The sequence below is a fragment of the Microcaecilia unicolor genome, chromosome 4 (assembly GCF_901765095.1).
Source record: "Microcaecilia unicolor chromosome 4, aMicUni1.1, whole genome shotgun sequence".
Taxonomy (NCBI): Eukaryota; Metazoa; Chordata; class Amphibia; order Gymnophiona; family Siphonopidae; genus Microcaecilia; species Microcaecilia unicolor.
This window is the reverse complement of record NC_044034.1, coordinates 339,609,832-339,633,660: the sequence shown is the minus strand read 5'-3', so window position 1 is coordinate 339,633,660 and position 23,829 is coordinate 339,609,832. Positions and strand designations below refer to the sequence as shown.

General features: G+C 40.9%; 1 protein-coding gene and 1 long non-coding RNA gene across 2 annotated transcripts in view; one reads left to right on the top strand and one right to left on the bottom strand.

Moving 5' to 3' along the window:
• On the bottom strand, positions 1-23,598 carry LOC115469452. Its single transcript, XR_003942009.1, has 4 exons — positions 23,584-23,598; positions 23,256-23,261; positions 18,514-18,517; positions 1-77 (listed from the first exon to the last, which is right to left on the bottom strand). It is a non-coding gene; the product is annotated as an uncharacterized LOC115469452 (long non-coding RNA).
• The window catches only part of LOC115469451 (protein Jade-3-like), a 166,056-nt gene that overhangs the window by 106,245 nt on the left and 35,982 nt on the right, over positions 1-23,829 (top strand). Inside the window, 5 exon segments of the mRNA XM_030202120.1 lie at positions 4,408-4,565; positions 13,224-13,322; positions 13,324-13,412; positions 20,655-20,738; positions 20,741-20,865. Of these exon segments, the coding sequence (XP_030057980.1) occupies positions 4,408-4,565; positions 13,224-13,322; positions 13,324-13,412; positions 20,655-20,738; positions 20,741-20,865 (555 nt within the window).

Below are 23,829 nucleotides of genomic sequence, written 5' to 3'. Positions count from 1 at the left end.
CTCACCCAGCTGATAAAAGCTCGTTTTGAGCCACTTGAGTCCTGTCATCTGAAATATTTGACTTGGAAAGTTTGTTTCTTAGCGTTGGCTCCACTTTTCTGAACTAGTGGGTCTTATCCTTTCCTACCAGCAGGTGGACGTAGAGGAAACAGAATTTTGCCAGTGACATCACTAGTATAAGCAGAGGTGCTCCTTGGAACAATCCAGTATTTCTCTACCTTTAGCAGGTGGTAGGTTGTGCTGATGAGACTCATGTCCCTGGCCTAGCTCCCCACTCTGCTGGCCGTGGCTGTGGCTGCACAACATGGTTGAGCTTAATGGCCACTCCCAGGTCACAGTCTCAGGACCATACCTGGGTGAGCTCAAAGCTTGGCTTTGCAGTCCCCAGTCGTACTTCTTAGTGCCACTGTGTGAGGCTTTGGCTTGGTCCTGTGAGGCCTTTCCTGAGAGGTGCGGGTCCCCATCCCTCCACCCCTCTTGCCTGTTCACCCTGTTTGGGTATATTCCCCACAGGCTCCCCCTGTAGCTCCCAGGCTTTCCAAAAGTTCTCACTTTGGCAGCACATATACCAAAAAAACAAACTTAAGTGTTGGCCTGGACATGCTTTGTAGTGTTGACCTTTATGCAAATGGACTTTTTTATAGTAACCTCAGAGTTCAGACACATGTCCTGCAACGTGGAGTTTTAGTGTGCCTTTTGGCTTTTTTTCTCCACTGTAGCATTTCTGTCGGTTTGCCTATGATTATGTTTGCTGAAGCCTCTTGTTACTTTGTGTTCTTTGTTGGAGGTGTTTAGCTCATTGTGCAATAGGCTTACCTGGTTGTTGTGGTCTTATCCTCCATTGGTTTTCTATAGTTATCATAAGGATTTTTTTTGTATCTGTCTGTTGCCTCCTCTATTTTCTAATTTTGATTCTTGGTTAAAATCAAAGTGAAGAGGCAATAGGAGATGGCGTAAGGTTATGAGAAAAGAATGGCCTGGAGGCAAGAGAAGGAAGGAGGGTAAGGGATGGAGCTGGGACTGGTGAGGATAGATAAGGCTTAGAGGGTTGATACAGAGGATGGAACGAGGGACTAGGGAACAGGTGAATGAGAGATGAGGGTAGGAATGGGGGAGAGAGAGACGGGGCAATGGGAGTGCTGAAGAGGGAGATGGAGATGGAAAAAGCTGGTAGGTAGATGAAATGAAAAGGAGACCAAGAACTAGAGGGTGAAATGTAGAGAAAGAAAGGAAGAATACAAAATCAGAGAGAAGAAATGGAAAGGTAAACCTGGAAAATAATTTAGGAGAAGACTGGAGGATGGAGAGTTGAAAAGCGACTGGGACCAGCCCAATTAGAAAAATATGCCTAGACAACAAAGGAAGAAAAGAAAAGGATTTAATTATTTTTAAGGATTAGAATGTGTCTGCTTTGGTAAATGTACATCTTTTCTATTTTTGTATTTGGCAGAGTACAAGAGAAAATCCAAGAGAGCCTGAAAAACTCCAAATAGCCCAAAACACCGCAGCAGGACTAATCTACAGAGCCAAAAAAAAAAAAAAATACCATAGAGCCATCCCTTTATTATGCGCTCTACACTGGCTACCAATAAAAGCCAGAATATACTTCACACTCACTACACTTTATTTTCCATCTTACAGGGTTTGGCACCTGACTATATGTATATAATTTTATTGACCTTATGTTAAAAAACACACTGAAAGGCACCAGGTACTTTGCCCTTCTTGATTTCCTCAACTGCAGAGAAGTGACCTTACATGTCCATTTTCAGCATAAGATTCCCCTTTCTGGCCACCAAACTCTGGAATGCTCTACCAACAGAAATAAGATGGTCTTCTGATTATCTTTCCTTCCGAAAATGGCTGAAGGCTCACCTCTTTATGAAATTTCTGATAGAGAACGGATAATCAATAAGATCCCAACCTGCACTCCATTCACTCATCGTGCCTTCCCATCCTCCTCCTCTCTATAGAGCAATTCCTTCACACCCCAGAACCTAGAAGCTGTCACCCTCTCACGACTCTCAACTGCCCCTACTAAAGCCTCTGTTTTGCCATAGAAGTACTTTAGCTCACCTACGTCCACAAACAATCTGCCGACTACCCGATTACCTTCCTTGAACTACTGACTTGCTGTCTAACCAAGTATGGCTCGATGAGTAACTGATCAAACTGTTCATAACAACCGATGTCAACCCAAACTATTTCAGCCCTATTTATCCAATTTTAATGGTTCTTATGTTCATGAAAATGCCTGTTTAAATATGTTCTTTCCAGAAAGAAAGTTTTTTTTTTTTTCTTTCTCTTTTTCTATTTTCTGCAATTCCAAAGTTATGGACCTGCTACTTGAAAGACACTACATTGAAGTGAATGTAAGCTTATTACATGAAATGGAGGTATCTCAAAAGATTATTTTCAGCCTGTCTCAGTGATCGAGCAGCACAATAAATTTTCAAAGCTGTTGCTAAAGCTGATGGAGTTTGCTTTCAGGGCTTTATGAATCAATAAGAGACCTTTTTAAATTGGATCTGCCAGGACACTGGAAGCCAGTGTAGGTCATGCAAAACAGGTGAAATCTGCTCATATTTAGGACATTTTGATAGCAATCTTGCTGTAGCGTTTTGGGCATTCTGAAGTGCATGCAAGACATAAAGCTGGCAAGCCTAGATATAAAGCATTACAATTATTAAAAAGTGAAATTATCAAGCTTTGAACCAGCATTCTAAAATTCATAGGATTTAAATAATCCTGTAGTTTTCTCTCCAATCTTATTTTTAAAAAAGATCTGTTTAATTACTGTTCTTATATGTAGTTGCAAACATAAAGATGAATCAAGTGTTACTCCTATATAGAACTGAGGGTAGCTGTGGGGTCATGTTCTTGTAGAATAGAGGCCAACTGAATTGAATTTGGCCTTGTTTTGGCTGAAAATGCCCAACTCCCCCTCCCCCTGAACAAAAGCAGGCCCCACACCCATAGATCTCTCCAGATGTAACTTACTAATCCTAGTGGTCTACTGGCGGCGGGGGTGGGTCACTGCAGGCGCCGAGGGTGCCTGTGCCGGGATGCCACGGAGGAGGGGGGGGGGGGGAAAGAGAGCAATGTGGCGCTGCATCTGGGTGGTCCTGTGCCACCCAGGCCTACCTGTAGCTACTCCACTAGGATTTGGGGAAAATCCACTGCTTATTTCTAGGATAAGCAGCATAAAATGTATTGTACTTTTTGGGGATCTTGCCAGGTACTTGTGACCTGGATTGGCCACTGTTGGAAACAGGATGCTGGGCTTGATGGATCTTCAGTCTGTCCCAGTATGGCAATACTTATGTACTTATAGCCTAGTTGGCGCAGGAGTGATCCCCAGTCGCTTCTGCCCTTACTGGTTCTGCAGTCAAAAATGGCTTCCTATAATAAACATTTTGAGATTGGAGCCTGCATGGACAGGAGTAACTGAAGATTGCTCCTGCCCTGAGTAGTTCACTAGACCACCATGGTTTGTAAGGTAAACCTGAGGAGGAGAGGCCTACAGATGGGGGCCAATTTTGTTCAGGAGAGTCAGTAGTGGTGCCTGCTTTTGTTCGGGGAGAAGGGGGGGGGGGGGGGCGATATGCTATAGTGTCTTCAACTTCATTCAAAACCTGCATGGTGAATTGTGGCCAAAGATTCCACAGATCTAGTATGCTTTTCTATCACACATTTTGAGGGCATTCTGTATTCCATTTGCTTGTCTACCTGCTTCGTAGACATTGATTGTTGTGTCTGCTTATCTCTGAGGCTTCTACTCATTTTTGGATCCATCTTCTTTTTTTTATTGTATAAAAATTGGTTTTGGTCACCCTCTATTGCAGAATCTTTCATTTATGTACAGAAAGGCATTTGCTTTTCCAGAAAGCATTGGAAGTTTTTATATGTCTGTTTATCGTAATATGTTCTCAGCTAGTTCACTTGTAAGATTGTTAAACTGTTGTCTCCAGAGAATATTTGGGGTAAATACTTTCATTTTATTTGATTTTTATTGAAAAGGGTTGAGTTGATGTGTTAAACATAATAAAATAGCTTAGTTATAACTGTATGATGATAACTTATAGATCACATGAGTATATGCAATCTCTTAATAATTTGCATCCTCAAATTTAGGATTGCTTTCCTGAGGATATGCATTAATAAATATATTAAGCCCCCATTTGGAGGGGAATTAACGTGATGGTTCTCAGCATACCATTTATCAGAGTTTAATTTCAGTTCCAGACACAAACGCACACACTTAATTGTTTGTTAAGGTATGTCTTTAAAATACGTTCTTTTAAAGGAGAGTAATCAGAGAAGGAAGAGTTAGCCAATGTATTGGTTAAATATGTCATTTCATTGGTATTGAGACAGCTTCTCATATAGGTTGTGTTCTCTCTGTAGGTATTCCGGAAAGACCTAATAAGTGCCATGAAAATCCCAGACTCTCATTACATTAATCTTGATGACTATTATCTTTTTGTGGACTCGTGGAAGCAGGAATGGGAGAAGGGTGTTCAGGTCCCAGCCAGTCCAGATATTATCCCACAACCTTCTCTCAGGTAAGTATTGAGTAGATTCCCAATAACTTATTTCATACGGTTAATTTTTCAAAGATGTGCAATATCCTTATCACACATTTCTGGTAGATGAACTCTTGAGAAAAGAAGAGATAATGCATGGTGTTAAGAAGTTACTACTAATTGTACTAAGATGCAGGTTTAGAGTAAAAGGAATGTAAATACTCTTACATTAGGAGTTTGCATCTGGATGTGAGACTTCATTTCAACTTTCATCTCCTCATGGAGGTTGTTCCTTACCTGTGTTTTGGGTGTGGTCAGGTTGCCTTTCTCTCAGGAGCAGTTCTCCCTTCTCTTCCTCAGTTTGAGCATTTTGTTTTTGAATTGACAGTTTGGCGAGCCTTGCCAGTCTTAAGATTTCGCCAGCTGCTGTCCTCATTTTCTTAAGTTTGCAGTCTGCAACTGTCTGCCTCTCCAGCAATCTCTACAAGTTTTCACTGTCTTTTCACTGGAAATTAAAGTTTACAAATAGGACATCATTGGCTAATATCACATACTATACTAGATTAACTGGTACCCCAGCTTGTAGTTGACCACCTTCTACAACCTCTATGTGTAAAGACAACTCTCTTGGGTGGGGGGAGCTAACTAGTAGTTTCAGTTGCTGTCTAAGGTTTGCAAACCAAAAAGAATGGTGTAGAAAAAGGTGTTCTCTGAGAACAAGCAGGCATAATAATCTCACGTGGGTGACGTCATGCATGGAGTCCGATGCAGACACTACTTAGTGCACTGCCACTTTAAATCTTTGAGGCAGTGACCACACCGCATATGTGCAGGTGCCTTCCTGCCCGACACTCGAGTACGGGACCCATAGCCTATCATTTTCCACAGAGCAGAGAGAGAGTTTTTGAAATCTCTCCTTAGCACGTCAGACTTTTGCCTTTTTGGTGCCTTCCCTTTTCTGGGATATTTTCTTTTCATATTCTTTTTTTCTGTATTAAGTTGTTCAAATTGTACATTTTTTCCCCCATTTTTTTTATTTTTGACCTTTTGCGGCTTTTGAGTCCTCCTTTTGCTCAGGAAACATTGCCCGTTTTTGGATATGTGACTACTCAAGCTCCCTGGGCCATAGAGCCTTTTGACCTCACATTGGCCATTTTCCCCTCCATGTCAACTAGGGTGCCAAGTGGCTTTAAGAAGTGAAATCAATCTGCAGGACTAATGGGTTTTAGATGGCTCGGGCTATCTGTTTGACTCTCCTTAAGGATGAAGGGCAGCATTCTGTATACTCCCTCACAATGCAGTAGAAGTATTTCAGGCACAGACACCCTGCCACCCCATAACAGGTGTATTCCGTGCTTGGGACCAGAGCACCAGGACATACATACAGTGTAACCTCTGCATGTGCATGCAAACGACAACCCTTAAATCTCTCTTAGTCCAGCGTGAAATGCTTTTAGTTATGCATCAGCATTTACATCTGCATTGAGCATGGCAGGGTATTTGGTACTCAAAGCAGAACGTACATCGGTGTCAGCATCGACGTTGGGTGCACTGACGTAATATTGGGGAGGTACGACATTGAGTTCAGTACCGGTATACCTGAGGACTCTGTCCTCAACATTGCTGTTGCATGCATCGAGGACCTGCAGCATAAAAAAACCTAAAATGCATCGCCATCGTCTCCCTCCAGGCACTGTGCCCACACTTCTACAGCATTGATGTCCTCGATGCACAGGAAGCGTCCATGCTGCACTTACCACGCTTCTTCTCTTCAACTTTTTTTCTCACTGAGAATCTTCAATGTCTTTGAGATCTCCTACGCCTGCAAAGGCTTTAACTCGGGCTGTGTCCACACCGCTTCCTCAGCCGGTACCAACGCCTGCTCTTCAGGAGGAATCTGGGTTATGCTCAAGGAGGAGCTCTCAAGGCTACTACATTCGTAGTCCATATAGGCTTACAGGGTGCTTGCACCAGCATTAGCCCAGCCTGTCGATACATTGGAGAGACAGTTATGGGAGAGGTCCTACACACTGGCTCGATGCCGACCGTCGGGGGCAGCACAAACCTGACTGATGTATGCGTCAACATAGGCAGAAGAACTTTCTTTTTTTTTTTAAATTCTTTATTTATTAAATTTTTACATTTATATCAATATAACATAAATGTAGGAAATACAGAAATAGTTATTACAAAGCAAGGGAATTACCTGCAACTTTAAATCAAAAATATTTCTAATTTTTACTTTGTCCACAACATAAGGAATCAAGAGCTAGGAAATTCTAACATTTAAAAAAGGAAAAAAGGAGAAAAAAAAATCAACAAAATAAATTCTCTTCCTCCTTCTCTTCTTTCCCCTTCTTTCCTCCCCTCTTCTTTTTTTTTTTTTTCTGAGCGGACTGGAATTACAAACAACCACAGCCGATTCTAACAGCATTACCTTAATTACGGGTACTTTTTCTGGGGTATAACATTCTTTTCCTTTGCTTCAGTGAAATCAAGTAATTTCTTAGGGTTAAAAAAAAGGTAGTTCACCAAATTCAAGGTAATACAACACTTACATGGAAATTTCAAAATAAAAGTTCCACCTAATTTTAAAACCCATGGTTTATACATAAAAAATTCTTTTCTTCTCAGTGACTCGTGCCAAATCAGGGAAAATTTGTATTCTTTGACCCATGAATAAATCGTTCATATGCCTGAAATATAACCGTAGGATATTATTGCGGTCGAGTTCAAGTGTGAATGTCACCAGCAATGTAGTGCGTTCGGTAATTAAATCAAGAGAAGATTCCAGGAATTCTGTCAGGTTCAATTCCATAGTAGGAGACGCCTGAGGTTTATCTTTAGGTAATGAAGATATCCTAGTAATATATTGGGTTCTCGTTATAGGGGGATAACCCTCTTCTGAGAGTCCCAGTATATCTTTGAAATATTTTTTCAACATATCCAATGCATTAATTAAAGGAAATTTGGGGAAATTTAAAAGTCTCAGGTTACTCCTCCGTCCATTATTCTCAAGGTATTCCAATTTTCGATCCTGGATTTCTCGTTCTTTAGTTAAAGCCTCTGTTAAATTTTGTAATTTCTCAAACTGTCCTTCAATTTTTTGAGTCTTAACATTCTGCTCTTGAACTTGTTCAGCCATTAGTTGATTAGATTTCTTTATATCGGTAATTTCATTTTTTAAAGAAGAATTCAGCAGAAGTAGATTGTTATTCACTCCCTGGATAGCATCCCATAATATATTCATTGTAACCACTGCAGGTCTTTCCAAAACTCCGGTACTCACGGCCTCGATCTCCTGGGCAGTTGTAGCAGATCCTCGAAAAGAGTCCTGCATTGCTGTTCCTCTGTTCGGGGTAGATGTGCTCGTGGGTCCTCCCTCAACAACCTCTGTAGAACCAGGATTCTCCAATGGTTCCAGTCGTTGTGACCCCAGGAGCAACAAATCGCTTCCGGGTCGCGGAGGTGCAGTGTGAGAGGGAGGGCTAAGCTTTACTCCCTCACTGCTGCACTCGGTCCTCAACAGGGCCGAGTTCGTCGAAGTGGGTGTCCGAATTCCAGGGACCCCGACCCCAAAGTATCCAGAGTCGTCTGGCGAGTGGTGGAAGTAGTCTGCGGGACCACGGAGGTAGGAACCGCTACCTTTCCTTTTCTCTTCCCCATCCGTAGGTTAGAGAAAGTTCCACTACAGCAGCGCGTCTGTGGAGAAGCTCAGGAGCAGGCTGACCCAACATCCGTTCACGACGCCATCTTGATTCCTGAGGCAGAGGAACTTTCTCCAACCTTGGAGGCTCATCCGCCTCAACATGGAGCCAACACTAGTCGACACTCTCTTCCATGCACTTCCCATGAACAGCCTGACTTGGACCTCTCCTGGGAGATGGATCAAGATCCACAGGACATCTTAGCTCGATAGTCCTATGGCATCCCATCTGATCCTTCTCTGCCACCTGAGAGACTTGAGTTTTCTCCAGAAAGTATGTCCTTTCCTTGCTTTGTCCATGAGATGGCTCAAGCCATGCCTTTCAAATTAGAGACAGAGGAGGAATCTGGTTCTAGATTACGACTCTTCCTAGAGAAGGAATCACTATTCCTCTTCATACAATTATGAAGAACACTTGTTCAAAACTGGGTGACTCCATGACAGGTAGATACAATGTATAGGATACAGAAATGCACCGGGTTTGAGAAAACAATTACCTCATCATTACGGAGTTGTGGAATCTGCTTTAAAGTGCTCTTGCAGTGTAATATTTTGTGTTCCTGCTTCTCCAGGAAGAGAAGTTAGAACATTGGACTCTTTTGGCTGAAAAACTTTTCGTGCAGTATCAACTTTATCTACAATTTACGTAAAATCTCTAATACAAAGTACTCTCTCATTTGCAGAATTCCTTCCCTCTGAGAAAGCTGATGAGTTCTGTAAGCTTCACAGGAAACTTCTGGACAGCATGTGCACGTGGAGGCATATTTTCAAAGCACTTACTTTACATGGGGATTTTCTATTGAACGTCTAAATCAGAATTTGGACATTTTACAAAAACGTCCAAATACTGAACAGGAAAGAAGGTCATTTTCGAAAAAGATAGACGTCTATATTTTGTGTTCAAAAATGCTATGGATGTCTTGTGATTTAGACGTCCTTTTTTTTTTTTTTTGGTCCATTTTCAAACAAGAAACGTCCAAATGCAAAACAGAGGAGGAGTGGCTTAATGGTTAGTGCAGCGGGCCTTGGTCCTGGCAACATGGGTTCAATTCCCACTGCTGCTCCTTGTGACTTTGGGCAAGTCAAATGCACAAGTGGCATTTTTGGGTATGACATCTAAGTCTGAATGTGGATGTTTTTTTGTAAAACGTCCAAAATCAAAACAGGAGAGGTCATTTTCTACAAAAAGAAAAGTCTATTTTCCTTTTGAAAATGCTGTTTGGAAAAATGTGTTGTGATTTGGATGTTTTTGGTCCATTTTCAAACAAATACATCAAAATGCAAAACGTATAAAATACACAAGAAAATCCACAATAAAGTGAAACCATTCACATGTTCTAAGTGTGGTAAAAGCTTTGGTTGTAATGTAAATCTCAAAGTGCATCAGAAAGTCCACATGGGAGAGAAACCATTTGCATGTATAGAGTCTGGTAAAAGCTTTGGTCAGAAGGTAAACCTCACAATGTACCAGAGAATACACACAGGAGTGAAACTATTTACATGTCCTGAGTGTGGTAAAAGCTTTGGTTGGAAAGAAAGCCTCACATGGCATCAGAGAATCCACACAGGGATATGAAACCATTTACATGCACTGAGGAGGTAAAAGCTTCAGTTGCATTGGGACAGGTAATTAGGGAATGTACACTCTTGCTATTAAGTATGGAAAAATAGCACTCTGGTATTTAGATATACTTAATGAGACCTCCTTTTCATCTATAGATCTGAATTCAAACCCAAATCTAACGATAAACAATAGACACAAGGCTCAGATGTTATTAAAAAAAAAATAGAAGGCATCAGGTAGAATAGTGGAAAAGTGACATCCCAGGAAAGCAACAGGGCATCCTTGGTGGCACTGCAGTGGACTTTATAAATGCTCCCAGGTACACATCTCACCATTGCTCTCTTACCTTGTCTGCTGAGCCCCCCAGAACCCACTACCCCCAACTGTACACCACTACCATAGCCCTTACAGGTGAAGGGAGCACCAATATGTGGGTACAGTGGGTTTCGGGTGGGTTTTGGAGGGCTCACAGTTTCCTCCACAAGTGTAACAAGTAGGGGGAGGTAGAAGCCTGGGTCCACCTGTCTGCAGTGCACTGCACCACTACTAGACTACTCCAGGGACCTGCATGGTACTCTGATGGACCTGAGTATAACATCTGAGGCTGGCAAGTAATATTTATACTCACATTTTTGGGGGGTTGGAGGGGGATAGTGACCACTGGGGGAGTAAGGGGAGGTGATCCCTGATTCCCTCCAATGGTCTTCTGGTCATTTGGGGCACCTCTTGTGTGGAGTAGAGGAGTAGCCTAGTGGTTAGTTCAGCAGACTTTGATCCTAGGGAAGTGGGTTCAATTCTCACTGCAGCTATATGTTATAAAACAGGTGTAGCTCAAAACATCTAAGTTTTAGTCTTGGGAGTTTTTGTTTTGTTCCCTTATAGCTGAAAGACGTCGTCTAAGTCTTAGGAATGCCCAAAGTCCTGCCTTGAACACGTCCCTGGCACACCCCCTTGAAATTTAGACATCCTTCTGACGGACTTCAGAGAAAGATGTTTAAAAAGAGGTTTCGAAAATACTGATTTGGACGTCTTTGTGAGATAAATGTCCAAATGCAGACTTATGTCATTTTATGAACGTTTTTCTCTTTTGAAAATGAGCTTGATAGTAACCTATGGAACTTTGTAAGTCTATGTGGTTTGAAAATAAGTCCCATAGTTGTTTACATTTTGTTCATTGATCCTAATCATTCAACCAATACTTTGTTTAGGATTAAAATAAAGATCTTAATAGAAGACCACTTCTTCCATCCTCCTACTGTCAGCCGCAGTGAAAACAATCCATCTGTTCCTGAGCCAGTTTTCACCACAGGAGGTGCTATCCCCCATATCAAAGAGAGAGGCAGCAGCCTTCAAGAAGGCAGTCCAACAACCAGGCCAAAATGCAAGCCTGTCTTCAGCTTTTGAAAATAAACAACATAGCCATCTCTTCCAGTGGGAGGTAAAATCCAAATCTTCAGAAAGTCTCGGCAATAAATATCTGGGTACAAGTAGCTGTTTTGAGACAAGGGCTTTGGATATATTTCTCTACGGTTCCAGCTGATTGTCATGTACAAATCTTCAGTTTGGATCTTTGTTTTGACTGGGGAGCCAGCTGGGACTTTTGGGTCCTTGGCTGAACGTAGTCGGGACTGCTGAAGCTGGGACTGCTGGCTAAAGTGGGAAGCAGTGGAAACCTAAGACTTTAAGAGTAGTAGGGTCCCCACCTAGGCCCACTCGAGAACCTCTTAGTCGAGGAGGGTACAGCTGGAGGCTGCAGAGAGGAAGGACTGGATGGTATCAGTATGCTTTTTAATAAGGTCAGAAACTTCAGCCACCTTATCTCCAAAAGGCTGTCACTTCAGCAAGGCTATGGCCCCTGCTGTGCTTGATGGTCTGGAATAGAGACCCCTGGGTCTGGGTTGAAAGTGATTATGAAGAGCTGCCCAGGAATTTAATGTAATAATTAAATCAGGGGAAACAAAAAGCTTGCAGCTAGATGATCTTGCTTACAGATACTAAAATGATAATAATTACTGAACACTGAGCTAATGTTGAAATAACTTGAGATAGATGCTAGACATAACACATATTTATGAGGTTAGCAGAATGATAAAGAACACGAAACCGTGTCCCTGATCAGTAAATTTAATTACAGTTTGCTTTTGGGAAATCATAGATTGTCAGCATTAAGTGACTTAAGATCTGTTGCCTGACCAGATACTTGACACTGAATTAGAAAGATAAAATATAGGCCAGATTGTTTCTAATATGCTGGAAGGACAACTGCTGACACATTCTGATATTACAACAATTTTCCATGATTCTGCTGAACTTTCATAAGAAAGTAATGATTAATGAGTAATGTTTTCCATATGATGCTGATAACATGTGATTGGTTCCTGAATCTAATGATGATGTGGCATTGATTGCGTACCAATAAAAATAAGAGGTCTGAAGTGTATCTCTGAGCCAGCCCTGTAGAATCTCTGCAGTGCAAGAGACTCAAGAGTTCGCTCCGCATTGACCTTTGCTTTTATTTTATATATATATTTTGTGTATGTGCTTTATTTCCATTTCACTTGACCTCTTCAGGGGAATCTAGTCTAGGATAAGATAGGTTCTCTGGTGGGGGAGGGCATATAAAGATCAGCCTACCCTACACACTTTTATGCTCTCTCGATGATAAAGTTGGGCCATTTTGCAGCCGTAATGCAGTGGGCAGCCAGGACTCAACCATACATGCAATTCCCCATCCTTAGTTTCTGGAGGCCTACTAGGTGCAAATGATCGTGGCGGTTACGATTTTCATGATCCTCTTCGCTGGTTCTGCTACTCCCAACATTCAAAACAAATTATCAAGGCCTGCTGTATGGGCCTCCTGCTGTACAGTATGCTCCTCAACTTGTGCAAAGCTCTGGTTATGGGAGGTCAAGGCTATCCTTGACTTCTTGTATAGCCATCCCCTGAATTTGGGACAGTTTATCTTCCATAACACCTGTTAAGTGCATTCTTAAGCTCCATTATCGCTACCTTATCCAAAGTTACCACCAGACTAGCAGGTGCCATCGCCATCTTGGAAGAGCTTGTGCATGGAGGTTTCGGTGATGTACTGAGCCTTTACTTGGCATAACCCACAGATACCGCCCGCCCAGTTGCCTGCTGAGCAGCTAGCACCCCGAGATACAAAATAGGGCTCCAACAAGCGAAAATTCGGTATGTTAAAAGCAGATGTAGAGGGGATCAACCTGGAGCTCCTCTCTAGGGCATCTTGCTAAGTCATCTGCATCATGTGACAGCCCCCCCCCCCCCCCACCATATTTTAAAATATATTGAAAACTACTTGAAATGCTCTAGGCCAAGTTGAGATTGAAAATAATACAAACCTATAAAATGATGATAGTGTAATTATGGTTACCTTTTTATTGATGCTCGTGTTATACATTTTTAGAGTGATTGCTGAAAAAGTGAAGGAAGTATTGTATTCACGACCCAGAAAGTACATTCATTGCTCCAGTCCAGAGCCTGCAGAATATGGCTACATCAACATTTGGAATTGGCAGAGACATGTTTCAGTATGACTTAGATGAAATGGATATGTTTTGGCTACAAGAACTCAATGATGAGCTTGCAGAAATGGGTAAGAATTATTTATCTGTTTGTACAGACAAATATGTATTGGTTGTTTCTATGCTGAGCTGATCTGAGTAAGTTTTTTTTTTTTTTTTTTTTTTTTAAGAAATTTCTCTGACAAGCTGGATAAATCATCCTCACGAGTGGGTAATATTCAGTGTGCTGAGATAAGCAAAAGATTGAGCATGGAAAGGAGCTGCCATGTAACCACTTTTGACCTTGTTAGTCTGTTTACCATCTATTTTGATACTCTTCTCATCTGTAGCTGCTGCCACTGCTGCAAACTTCTGATGTTCAAGGGGGGAAAATACATTTCTTTTCTTTACTTTTTCTCTAATCTTGGGCCTTCTAACCACTGTGGAGCCCAAAGGCCATTTAAAATTGAGATAGATTTTAGTTGCCATCCATGGCAGAAAAGCAGCTGTTTTGAGAAGTCCTCATTATGGACCACATCTTTGAAAGGATCTGCTACTTTGAGCCCTCTCATGATATCCCAAACAGTGCCATATGAATGAGATTGTTGCCTAGATGAATTTGCAAGATCAAGGTGAACGTTTCTCTGTTGCTGTCTTCCTTTCAAAGACTAGTTTATAGCCGTCAACTTTGTCAACCATTGGACAAAAGGATTCATTTGAAAGCTTGACAGCCTTGGAAACTTTCTCTTCTCATCTTGATTTCCATAACATTACGTTATTTCATTCAGTTCTTTGTCCACTTCAGGTTTCTCAAAATTCTGCAGCCCTTTTATTTATTTTTTTTTTTAATGTATGTTTATTTCACATAAACAAGTTCAATACAATATCCAATACTTCAGCTTAATATACAGTCAAAATGCGCTGTTGACAACAAATGCTACGCAACCCCCCCCCCCCCCCCCAGGGTAACAACAGTCAGGCTCAACAGTTCAAACCGAAGGAATCCTCCACCTATCAAACAGAGATCCCTCTCCAGTCCATATATATTGTCCACACTTTGAGAATCTTACCATGTGTCCCCGCTTCACAGCTGTCATTTTAGCCATTAAACAACAGTAATCCCTTTTTTAAAGACTTGATCGCTGTTTGTTTCCAATATCTAGCAATTAAAATACGTGCTGCTGTTACTACATGAGAGAGAATACCATGAAATGAGCAACGTATGTCCTCCACTGTGTATGTTAAGTAACAAAGCTCCGGGCTCGGCGTAATTGCTATCCCCAGCTTAGTGTGGAGGTGTAATATTAAATCTGTCCAAGATTGCTTTATGGTCGGGCAGTCCCACCATATGTGCCAGAATGTACCCCGGGCTCCACAGCCCCGCCAGCAAGTTGAGACCTCCGTGTGAAATATACGTGGTATTCTGTGGGGGGTGAGGTACACTGGTATAACATCTTGTACCCATTCTCCACCAGAGTGTTGCCACAGAAAATTTCAGTAAAGTTTTATATATACGGGGCCATTTATCCCGCTCATAATGGACGGATGAAAGAGTCTCCCATTTTATCAGTATATTGGGACAAGGGGGAAGATTGATGTAAAAAGCGCTTTATAAATCCTGATATGCCACCCCTCCCTGCCCCCGAGCCCATCGCCCGTTCCAGTTCTGTTACTGTCAACAATAGCTCGTCTTTAGCCTTACGGTGCATAAATCCCTCACCTGCATCTGCAGGCCCTTCTAGTTACAAATCACCTCAGTTTAATCATGCTTCATCTCTTTGCACTGCCTTGCTTGTGCTCTTGGTAAAATTCATTTCTGTTTAATGTTGTCATGCACATGTTTTAAACCTATCCTTGACTCTGCTTCTCCTCGTCTGACTTACTGTCTCGCTACATTCATGCCAGATTTGCTTTTCTTATTGCACATTTTCTCTTAATAAGATCTATTCTTCTAAAGTACTGGGGGCTGTGGCTACGAATGTTGGCTGTGCAAGTTGGGACAAGGGAGTTGTGTTTTTAGCATATTTGCTTTAGATAAAACAGTTCTCCATAAGTAGCGATGTTTCTCATTGCTACTTATGATTATGATTTGAGTAGTGGTTTTCAACCCAGTCCTCAGGGACCTCCTTGCCAGTTGGAATTTTAAAGTTATCCACAATGAATATGCATGAGATAAATTTTGCATGCACTGCTTTCTTGGTATGCAAATCTCTCATGCATATTCATTATGGATATCCTGGAAACCCGACTGACCAGGTGGTCCCTGAGGACTGAGTTGAAAACCACTGGATTTAAGCATATTATGCGTTTTCATGAGTCTTGTTGTAAAAGAATGCTTAAGCAAACAGATGCACTGTTGAGGTTTACTTCGTAGAATGGCAGAATTTGGCCATAGCAGATGAGTGTGGTAGCCGTGTTAGTCCACTCTTAAAGGTTATCAATAGAAATCAAACAAAATAAAACATGGAAAAGAAAATAAGATGATACCTTTTTATTGGACATAACTTAATACATTTCTTGATTAGCTTTCGAAGGTTTCCGATCTGAGGAAGAAGGGCAACCTTCGAAAGCTAATCAAGAAATGTATTAAGTTATGTCCAATAAAAAAGGTATCATCTTATTTTCTCTTCCGTGTTTTATTTTGTTTGATTTCTATTGATAGCCATAGCAGATGAAATTCAAATAGTTGCATACTTGTTGTGATCTTTGGGAACAACCCAGAAGAGTTTGTGATGTGGGAATGATATTGGGGTTTAGTTGTCCATGTTCTTTGATTTGTATTTGAATATTGTTGTAATTCATGGTTGTATTGTTGCCGTGATGTAATTTGCTCTGGCTCTTTCTTGAAGAAAAAAAAAGGTATACAGAAAAGCTGTGGGTAAATTGTATGGTGAGAGACATGTATGTTTAACTCATTTTATTAGAAAATTACAGGTACAGTAGACATTCAATGACATTCACTTAATATAACAGGATATCTCAGCATTCTGTGGCTTGTCAAATTAGTATTTATTTTCACCTTCCTTCCCCCTCCCCTATCCCTCTCTACTCCAATTTCTAAATTATCCTCTGTCATATAAAATTACTTTCTCAGAAGTTTAGTAAGTGACTTCTTGCTGCCGGGTGAGAGACATGTATATATAAAAATATTATGTGAATGGTTTTGTACCTCACTTTGCATTTTGTTTTAAGCTTAACAAATCTAGGCCAGTTTTGGAAACTAAATTACAGATGGCTGCATTTTTGCGTGGAAGGACCTATAGTTAAGAGGAGACCATTTTAATTGAATTTAGAAGCTAGTTAAGCTCTTATGTTGATCTCATAACATAAGTGCCCTTTTATTATTTGGACATAGGTGTCCTTTTATAAATTTATTCATCTAGGAGACACACAGGTTGTTTTTTTTTTTTCTTGTCATGTTAACTCTTCCCAATATCTTTACTCACAGCAAACTATTCCAAACGTTTGTACTATTCCAGTTTTCCACCTGAAGAGTTCTCTTCTGTGAGCTGCTCTTAAATTTCACAATTATCATATTTTCCTGTCTGCCATCCATCTCCAGAAGATCATGTGTCTTGAGTATCTTGACTAAATTGCAAGCTCTAATCAACTCATGATGTGCGCCTTTCACATACAAGTATTGTAGCTTCTAAATCTTATTATTATAAAAGGGTCTATAGAACTACACTTTGAAGTTATGTGGAATGACATTAAAGGCATTCTTTTGATTTATTATGTAAGATATTGGGAATTTTTTTTTTTTTTTTTTTTGAGGAACTACTTGAAAGTACTTGGAAGCCGCTATGGACCAGATTCTATTTATATGGCACCTGAAAAATTGGTGTTGAAAAAATTTCCGCTTATGTGTAATCTATAAACCGCACTTAGATTTAGGTGTGGTTTATAGAATACACCTAAGTGGGTTTATAGAATATGCCTAGGGGCTATGCCAGTGCCTAACTCTAGGTGCATTCATTTATGCCAAGGAAAACTTGGTATAAATACCGGCGCCTAAGTTTGGTGTGGAACAGATGCATTCTATAACTCTGCTTGCAAATTTTTGAAATTCCCATGAACCACCCGTTCCACGCCCCCTTTTTGGCAGTGCACATTAGAACTTGCGTGCACCACTTGACAGAATACACTCAATGAGTAGTGCACATAAATTTTAATTAATGCCGATAATTAACATCCAATTATCAGTGCTGATTAGCTTGTTAACCAGTTAAGTTTTGCACATTCTTATGGAATGTTCTTCGATATTTGCACAGAAATCTCGGCGCTATATATAGTATCTGGGGGTATGCTTATACTTGCAGTTTTGCCTGATCTCTCCTTGTCCTGTACCAGCTGAATCCCAGATCCTTAAGTTAGCTGTATTGCTGTAGTTCTTTGCTCAGATTAGTGTTTGTGGTCTGGATTGGCCACTGTTCTATCTACTCATTGTTTTATAGAGGTCATTCATATCTCCACTTAGCCATCTCTTCTCTAACTGAAGAGCTCTAATCCTCATAGGAGCGGTGTTCTCGTTCCTTTTTTTTTTGTACTTTTTGTAATTCTACGGTTTGAAATTTTCCGTTCACCCACCTCAGCACCCTGGGGCATCAGTGAGGTTTTATTATAGCTGATGAAAGTTCCCATTGTGCCTCTAGCCTTATCTTGGCTAACGTAGCAGACATGAGAAGTTGATGTTTTATGGCAGTCATTTACATAAAGAAAGTTCTAAGTTTTTATAAGTCTATAAGTATCCATGATGGGATAGAGGTCTTAGTTCTGATCTCTTCTGTCTTGAATTTCTCTTCTGCCTTGAATTTAACCCTATATTAACATGTCCCAGGCTTACTAAACCAAGATTTTTTTTGTGTGTGTGTCTGATTGAACTTGAGATCTGATATCATAATTCATGCTGATTTAACTGTTACCAATGTTATGATTGCTGAATTTCTGCAAACTATCACACTTACGAAGATGCCAGTTGAAGGACCTATCCATAGTGTTGGTCATATATTAGGCTTAATATTTGTAATCCAATTTTGTTTCAAAGGTTCACGAATTCAAGCTAATATCCGAACACATCTTTGGTCAGATCACTCACTTATTATTTGTTCTCTTGTTATGAAAAGTCCAGATCCCCTGTCTAAAGTAAACCATTCTACATCTCACGGGAACTTTACACTGTAGATGATGTCAGACTTGACTTGTGCCAGAGCTTCAGTTTTTAGATTCCCTTTCAGTCTCTGATATGATTGAATTTTAATTCATTAACAGATGCTTTAGATCAGTTAACTCCTTGGAAAGAATACTCATGTAAGAGATTTAAGAAAGTCACTTAGTTTACTGATCAACTGAAACTTTATAAGCAAGAATTAAGAAAATACAAACATGAATGACAAATGTAGCTTTGGAAACTCTTATAATTTACATTTACAGCAATATCAGTTGGCGACCTGATAGACCCAAAAAACATTTTAACAAAGTTATGGCCACTTCTCCCTCAAATACCCAAGAATTGTTCACAGTGCTTGAAAAGCTCACTTGCAATAATTATTTAGGACATTTGTCAGAACATCAGTAAGAATTTTGATAACAATCTAACACCTGAGAAGACTACATGTCCTTTGAACAAATGGTCTGCAGAGGAAAGAATTTACTATGATCTCTGCTCAACAAATTAGCCTTTCAGGTCAGGAACTCCTTTTGTGCATTGGATCTCTGTTACCCCTCAGTTTTGAAATTCATGAGTGCAGTCCTAACTGACAGGGTATCTACACTAATAAACAAGTTATTCCAGTAAGGCATTTTCTTCCGGATCTTTTAAGCATCCTACTGTTAAATGCAAAGTCTTGGACCCTGGGGATAGCAGAAAATTATCGGTCCATATCATCCGTCATTCCTTGCTAAGGTCTTTTGAAAAAGTCGCACTAGATCAGTTGCAGGATTTCATTGACAAGCATAAATGTTTGGACAATAAATCAGTTTGGATTTCATCCCTAGCATAACATGGAAACGTTAATCTTGGTTCTTGACACAATCTGGTCTAATTTTGACAGAGGTTCTTGGTATTCTCTTTGTGACTTTGGCTATTTCTGCTACCTCTAACTCTGTAAACCATAGCATTTTATTGAACAGAATGAACACCATAGGTGTAACTGGTACTGTGGTAGAATGGTTTAGATCACTTGTGGCTTCTCAAATATTCAGTAGTTTGTGGATCAGACAGATCAGATTGGTTTGATACTCTTTTAGGAGTACCTCAAGGTTCAGCACTTTCAACAGTGCTGTTCAAAGTCTTCCTAATTCTACTATGTAGCTGTTAGCAGATCTAGGCTTACAATGCAGAATTTATGCTAATAGCATACAATTATGCTCAGGTTAGAAGAATACAGGTCAATTTTTCTATATTGGTTGACTTGAAACTTTGAAACTTGTTGACCCCATGATCTATATAAAGAGCAAGGGTCCCTTTACAAAGATGTTGAAGACAACTGTTTAAAGGCATTCACATGAGAAACACAGCCACAATACTATTACTGATTTGAATCTGAAGACCTAAGAACTCCAGGTTCAATCTCTTTTATCCCGTTGGCCTAATAGACAGATTTAAGGCATGATGTATAGTTGGACTCAAAATTTTATGATCTGTTGGTTGTTTTTTTTTTTAAACTGTACTTTCTGGCCTGCAATTTTATGTTTTGCAAGCTGCCGAGAATAGCAGATCATGCGGCATATAAATTAAATGAATAGATACATTTCAGTTTGCAGATTCAGTGAATTACAATATCTTATTGACCTTCAATTGGCTTTCATTACGACTGGATGGTGCAGTGCTTGCATGCATTCTAAGTTCTTATCCAAGATTGTGATGGATTTAGGTTTAGTTAGTCATGTATATTAATGCAGAGCATATATTCATCACTGTGAATTTTTGGAGATGGGCAGATAAAATGAGAATCCTTTTTTCCCCTGAAGACCATATTCAAATAAAAGTGAACAAACTTGTGTGCTTTGGATTATAAAGAATGATGCCTTTTGACTCAAGCAAACTAAAGACCTCAAAGTACACCCATCTTGTTTGTTTTTGCTCCAATAAAAATGACTCTAGTTTGTGTGACTGAATGTTTCTGGCAGCCTGTTGAAGTTTAAATTTACTCCATTGCTAGTTGTTACTGGAACATGCTTTGCTGTCCACAGAATATCTATCTAGTTCCCAGCAATGATGAATTACAATATTTAGTAAAATGTTTGAATATCTGTTTTTACCAGCTGCTACTGCTTGTTCCATTGCTTTGTTGACTTGTGTACCTCTAAATTGCATTTTCCCTTTTTTCTTGTAGGATGTGGGACAGTGAATGAGAATATGATGGAGAAGACTGTTGAAGTATTGGAACGACAGTGCTATGAGAATATGAACCATGCTATAAGACTGAGGAAGGGCTAGGTATAGAATATGATGAAGATGTGATCTGTGATGTGTGCCGTTCCCCTGACAGTGAGGAAGGGAATGATATGGTATTCTGTGACAGATGTAACATCTGTGTCCATCAGGTTAGTGCTATATAAAGTCGAAAAATATTTAATTTAGAAATGAATAGGATGTGCAGTTGTTTTCAGCCTCAAATGAAATGTTGGTGTTTTTCCTGTGCCATGAGTGCACACACTGCAAAAAGTACACACTATATCTTGATAGTGCATATATGTGCATTTCACGAAGTGTGGCAGTATTGAAAAAGAGTGAAAACGTGTGCACTGTTGAAAAATAGTGCATAATATTTGTAGCAAATTGTGAATAAACAAACTGTTTATGACACTTCCCTGGGGGGTGAGAGAACAAAATAAAATGAAATGAACATTTTTGGCCTGCGCACCCCAGAAATGAATACAATGGTGCCATACCCTTTTTCCATGAATTGAAACTAATACAGAGAAACACTGATTAAGTTAAATTAATATAATATAGTTCAGCTTTAATTTGTCAAGAACAAGTCTGCCTATTGAATACCTTTAGATTATGTACAACATAAAGATTTATTTTTAAAATGTTGGTCGATAAAGTGATTTAACCGGCCAGAAACTGCTCGTGGCCAGTTAAATTGCTTGTTCGGGGCTAAATGGTCACGCCACTTAATCGTTAATGCCACCAAAAATGACCATTTAATGCCTTGTAAAATTGGCTATTTAGGGAGCAAGCCGAGGATTGGAGGTCAGGACTTCACTGGTTAATGCCGATATTCAGCTCTTTCACTGGCCAAGGTGTCCGCATAAATAGGACCGAATAAAAGTTGGTCCTATCTTTATGTGGTGCCCCATAGCTAGTTAAGTGCTAAATATCGCACTTAACTGACTTTGGTGTAGCCAGCTCTTCAAAACCCGGAAAGTCAATGCCGGAGCCTGGACACATGTCCTGGCATTGAATTTCTGGCATAACACTGGTGGCAGGGTTGATATTCCACCACCAAAACTCAGAGCTGCTGGTGGAATATCAACCCTGTTATTTTTAATGTTTTGCTATTTTTGTCTTTGCATTTTGTGACTCTCTTGCTTGGAAACAAACCATATTTAGCAGTCACTAATTACATCTTCACCATTGTCATAGTTCAAAGTATGCTCCCTAGTTCACAAAATCATTCACGGAGATGCGCCAGCCTACGTGTCAGATTTGATAGACTTACCACCCAGGAGTGCCAAAGATCATCCCGCACATTCCTTAATCTGCACTTCCCTAATTGCAAAGGTCTAAAATACAAACTAATGTACGCATCAAACTTTACCTACTTGAGCACACAGTTATGGATCGCATTGCCGCGCAACTTAAAAACGATCCACGAACTAACGAGCTTCCGCAAACTACTGAAGACCCATCTCTTTAACAAGGCATACCACAAAGATCAACCAATGTGAATACACACAACTCCTCCACATATATTCAGGACTTCTTACAATATCTGTTTGTAACGTTACTATCATGTTTTATCATTATCATGTTGACCAAGATCCTTCTGTAACACTAAATGTTTATTTTCTAATATATTTCCACCATTCATGTATTGTAAGCCACATTGAGCCTGCAAAGAGGTGGGAAAATGTGGGATGCAATAAATAAATAACTCACAGGGCTGCTGGAAAATTAGAAGGGAAGCAACTTGTACAAATATAAAACAGAATTACCATTCTTTGAGGACAAGGAGGTATAATATTCTCACACTAGTAAAAAAAGCCCGTTTCTGTATGAAATGAAACGGGGGCTAGCAAGGTTCCCCCCCCTCTCCCCTCCCTCGGTCTCTCCCTGTGTCCCCTCCGAGTTGCATTGCGGGTCCTCCCTCCCCTATGTTTGTAGACGGGATGGACGTAAGGCTATGTAGTGCAGTGTAAGCAAGGAAGGCAATTTGGTTAATCTCTGTTTCCCCTGCCCTGTGCAGCCGTCATCGCCATACACTCAAAAGAAAGCAAACCTGTGAGGTGCTGCATCCACGGTGTCGTTGAGGTGTTGGCGGGACGGCGAGCGGCTGCGGCGATGACTATCGGGGAGGAGGGTGGTGAGGGAGGGCTCAGGGCGGGGGGGGGTAAGCAAGGAAGGCAATTTGGTTAATCTCTGTTTCCCCTGGCCCGTGCAGCCGTCATTGCCATACATTGCAAAGAAAGCAAACCTGTGAGGTGTGGAGGAAGGTGTTTTGAGGGGGACTGTGGGCAGGGGGAGGGGTGCAGCGGCGACTCGGGAGGGGGGAGGGAGAGAGCAGTGGGTCCAGTAGCGACGGGGAGGGTGCGGAGAGAGAGGGTGTTTCTCATGCACGTCGTCATGATTCTCTGTTTGCCCATGAGTGTAAGTCCCTCCCTCGCACCCTCCGACGTTGAGTCTGTGTGGCTGGCTGCCTCCCAAAGCAGTTTTGTCGTGTTTTTGTACGCTCATTTTGGGCGCCATTTTGGTTTTGTTGGCGCACTGGCAGCTGATTGTCAGGCAGGGGGAGGAGTAACTCCTCCATTTCCATTGCATTCCTTTCGTTCAGCAATCAGTTCACTGTAATTGTTCCGCCCTTGACAGCATCACGTTTGACGCGAGGGCGTGGCAGAGAGACATGGTCAGTGGGGTGGCTTCACCACCACGAACTAACGAACCCTTCAGGGAAGTGGGTGGAGCTTTGGGCTTCATTAGAACGTTGGGGTTGCGAATTATGTCTGGATGGGGCGTGGCTGAGGGCGGGTGTATGAGTGAGAGTGAGTGGAGCTGACAGGCTACAACAGTACAGAGCTTCAGTGTTTCCCTGCCACACAGTGAGCTTCAGAATTGGAGGTGAGAATTATTTATATAGATGTGGGTGATGTTATCCATGGAGTCCAGTGCGGACACTGCCAAGTGCACTGCCACTTTAAATCTTTGAGGCTGTACCCCCACCATGTATGTGCGAGTGATTACATTAGGCAAGCAGTTCCTTGCTGAAACAGGACTTCAGTTCATGCTATATTAATACATGGCTTGAAGTAGCTGGTGCTTAGGTTGTTACCACCTCTGTTAGT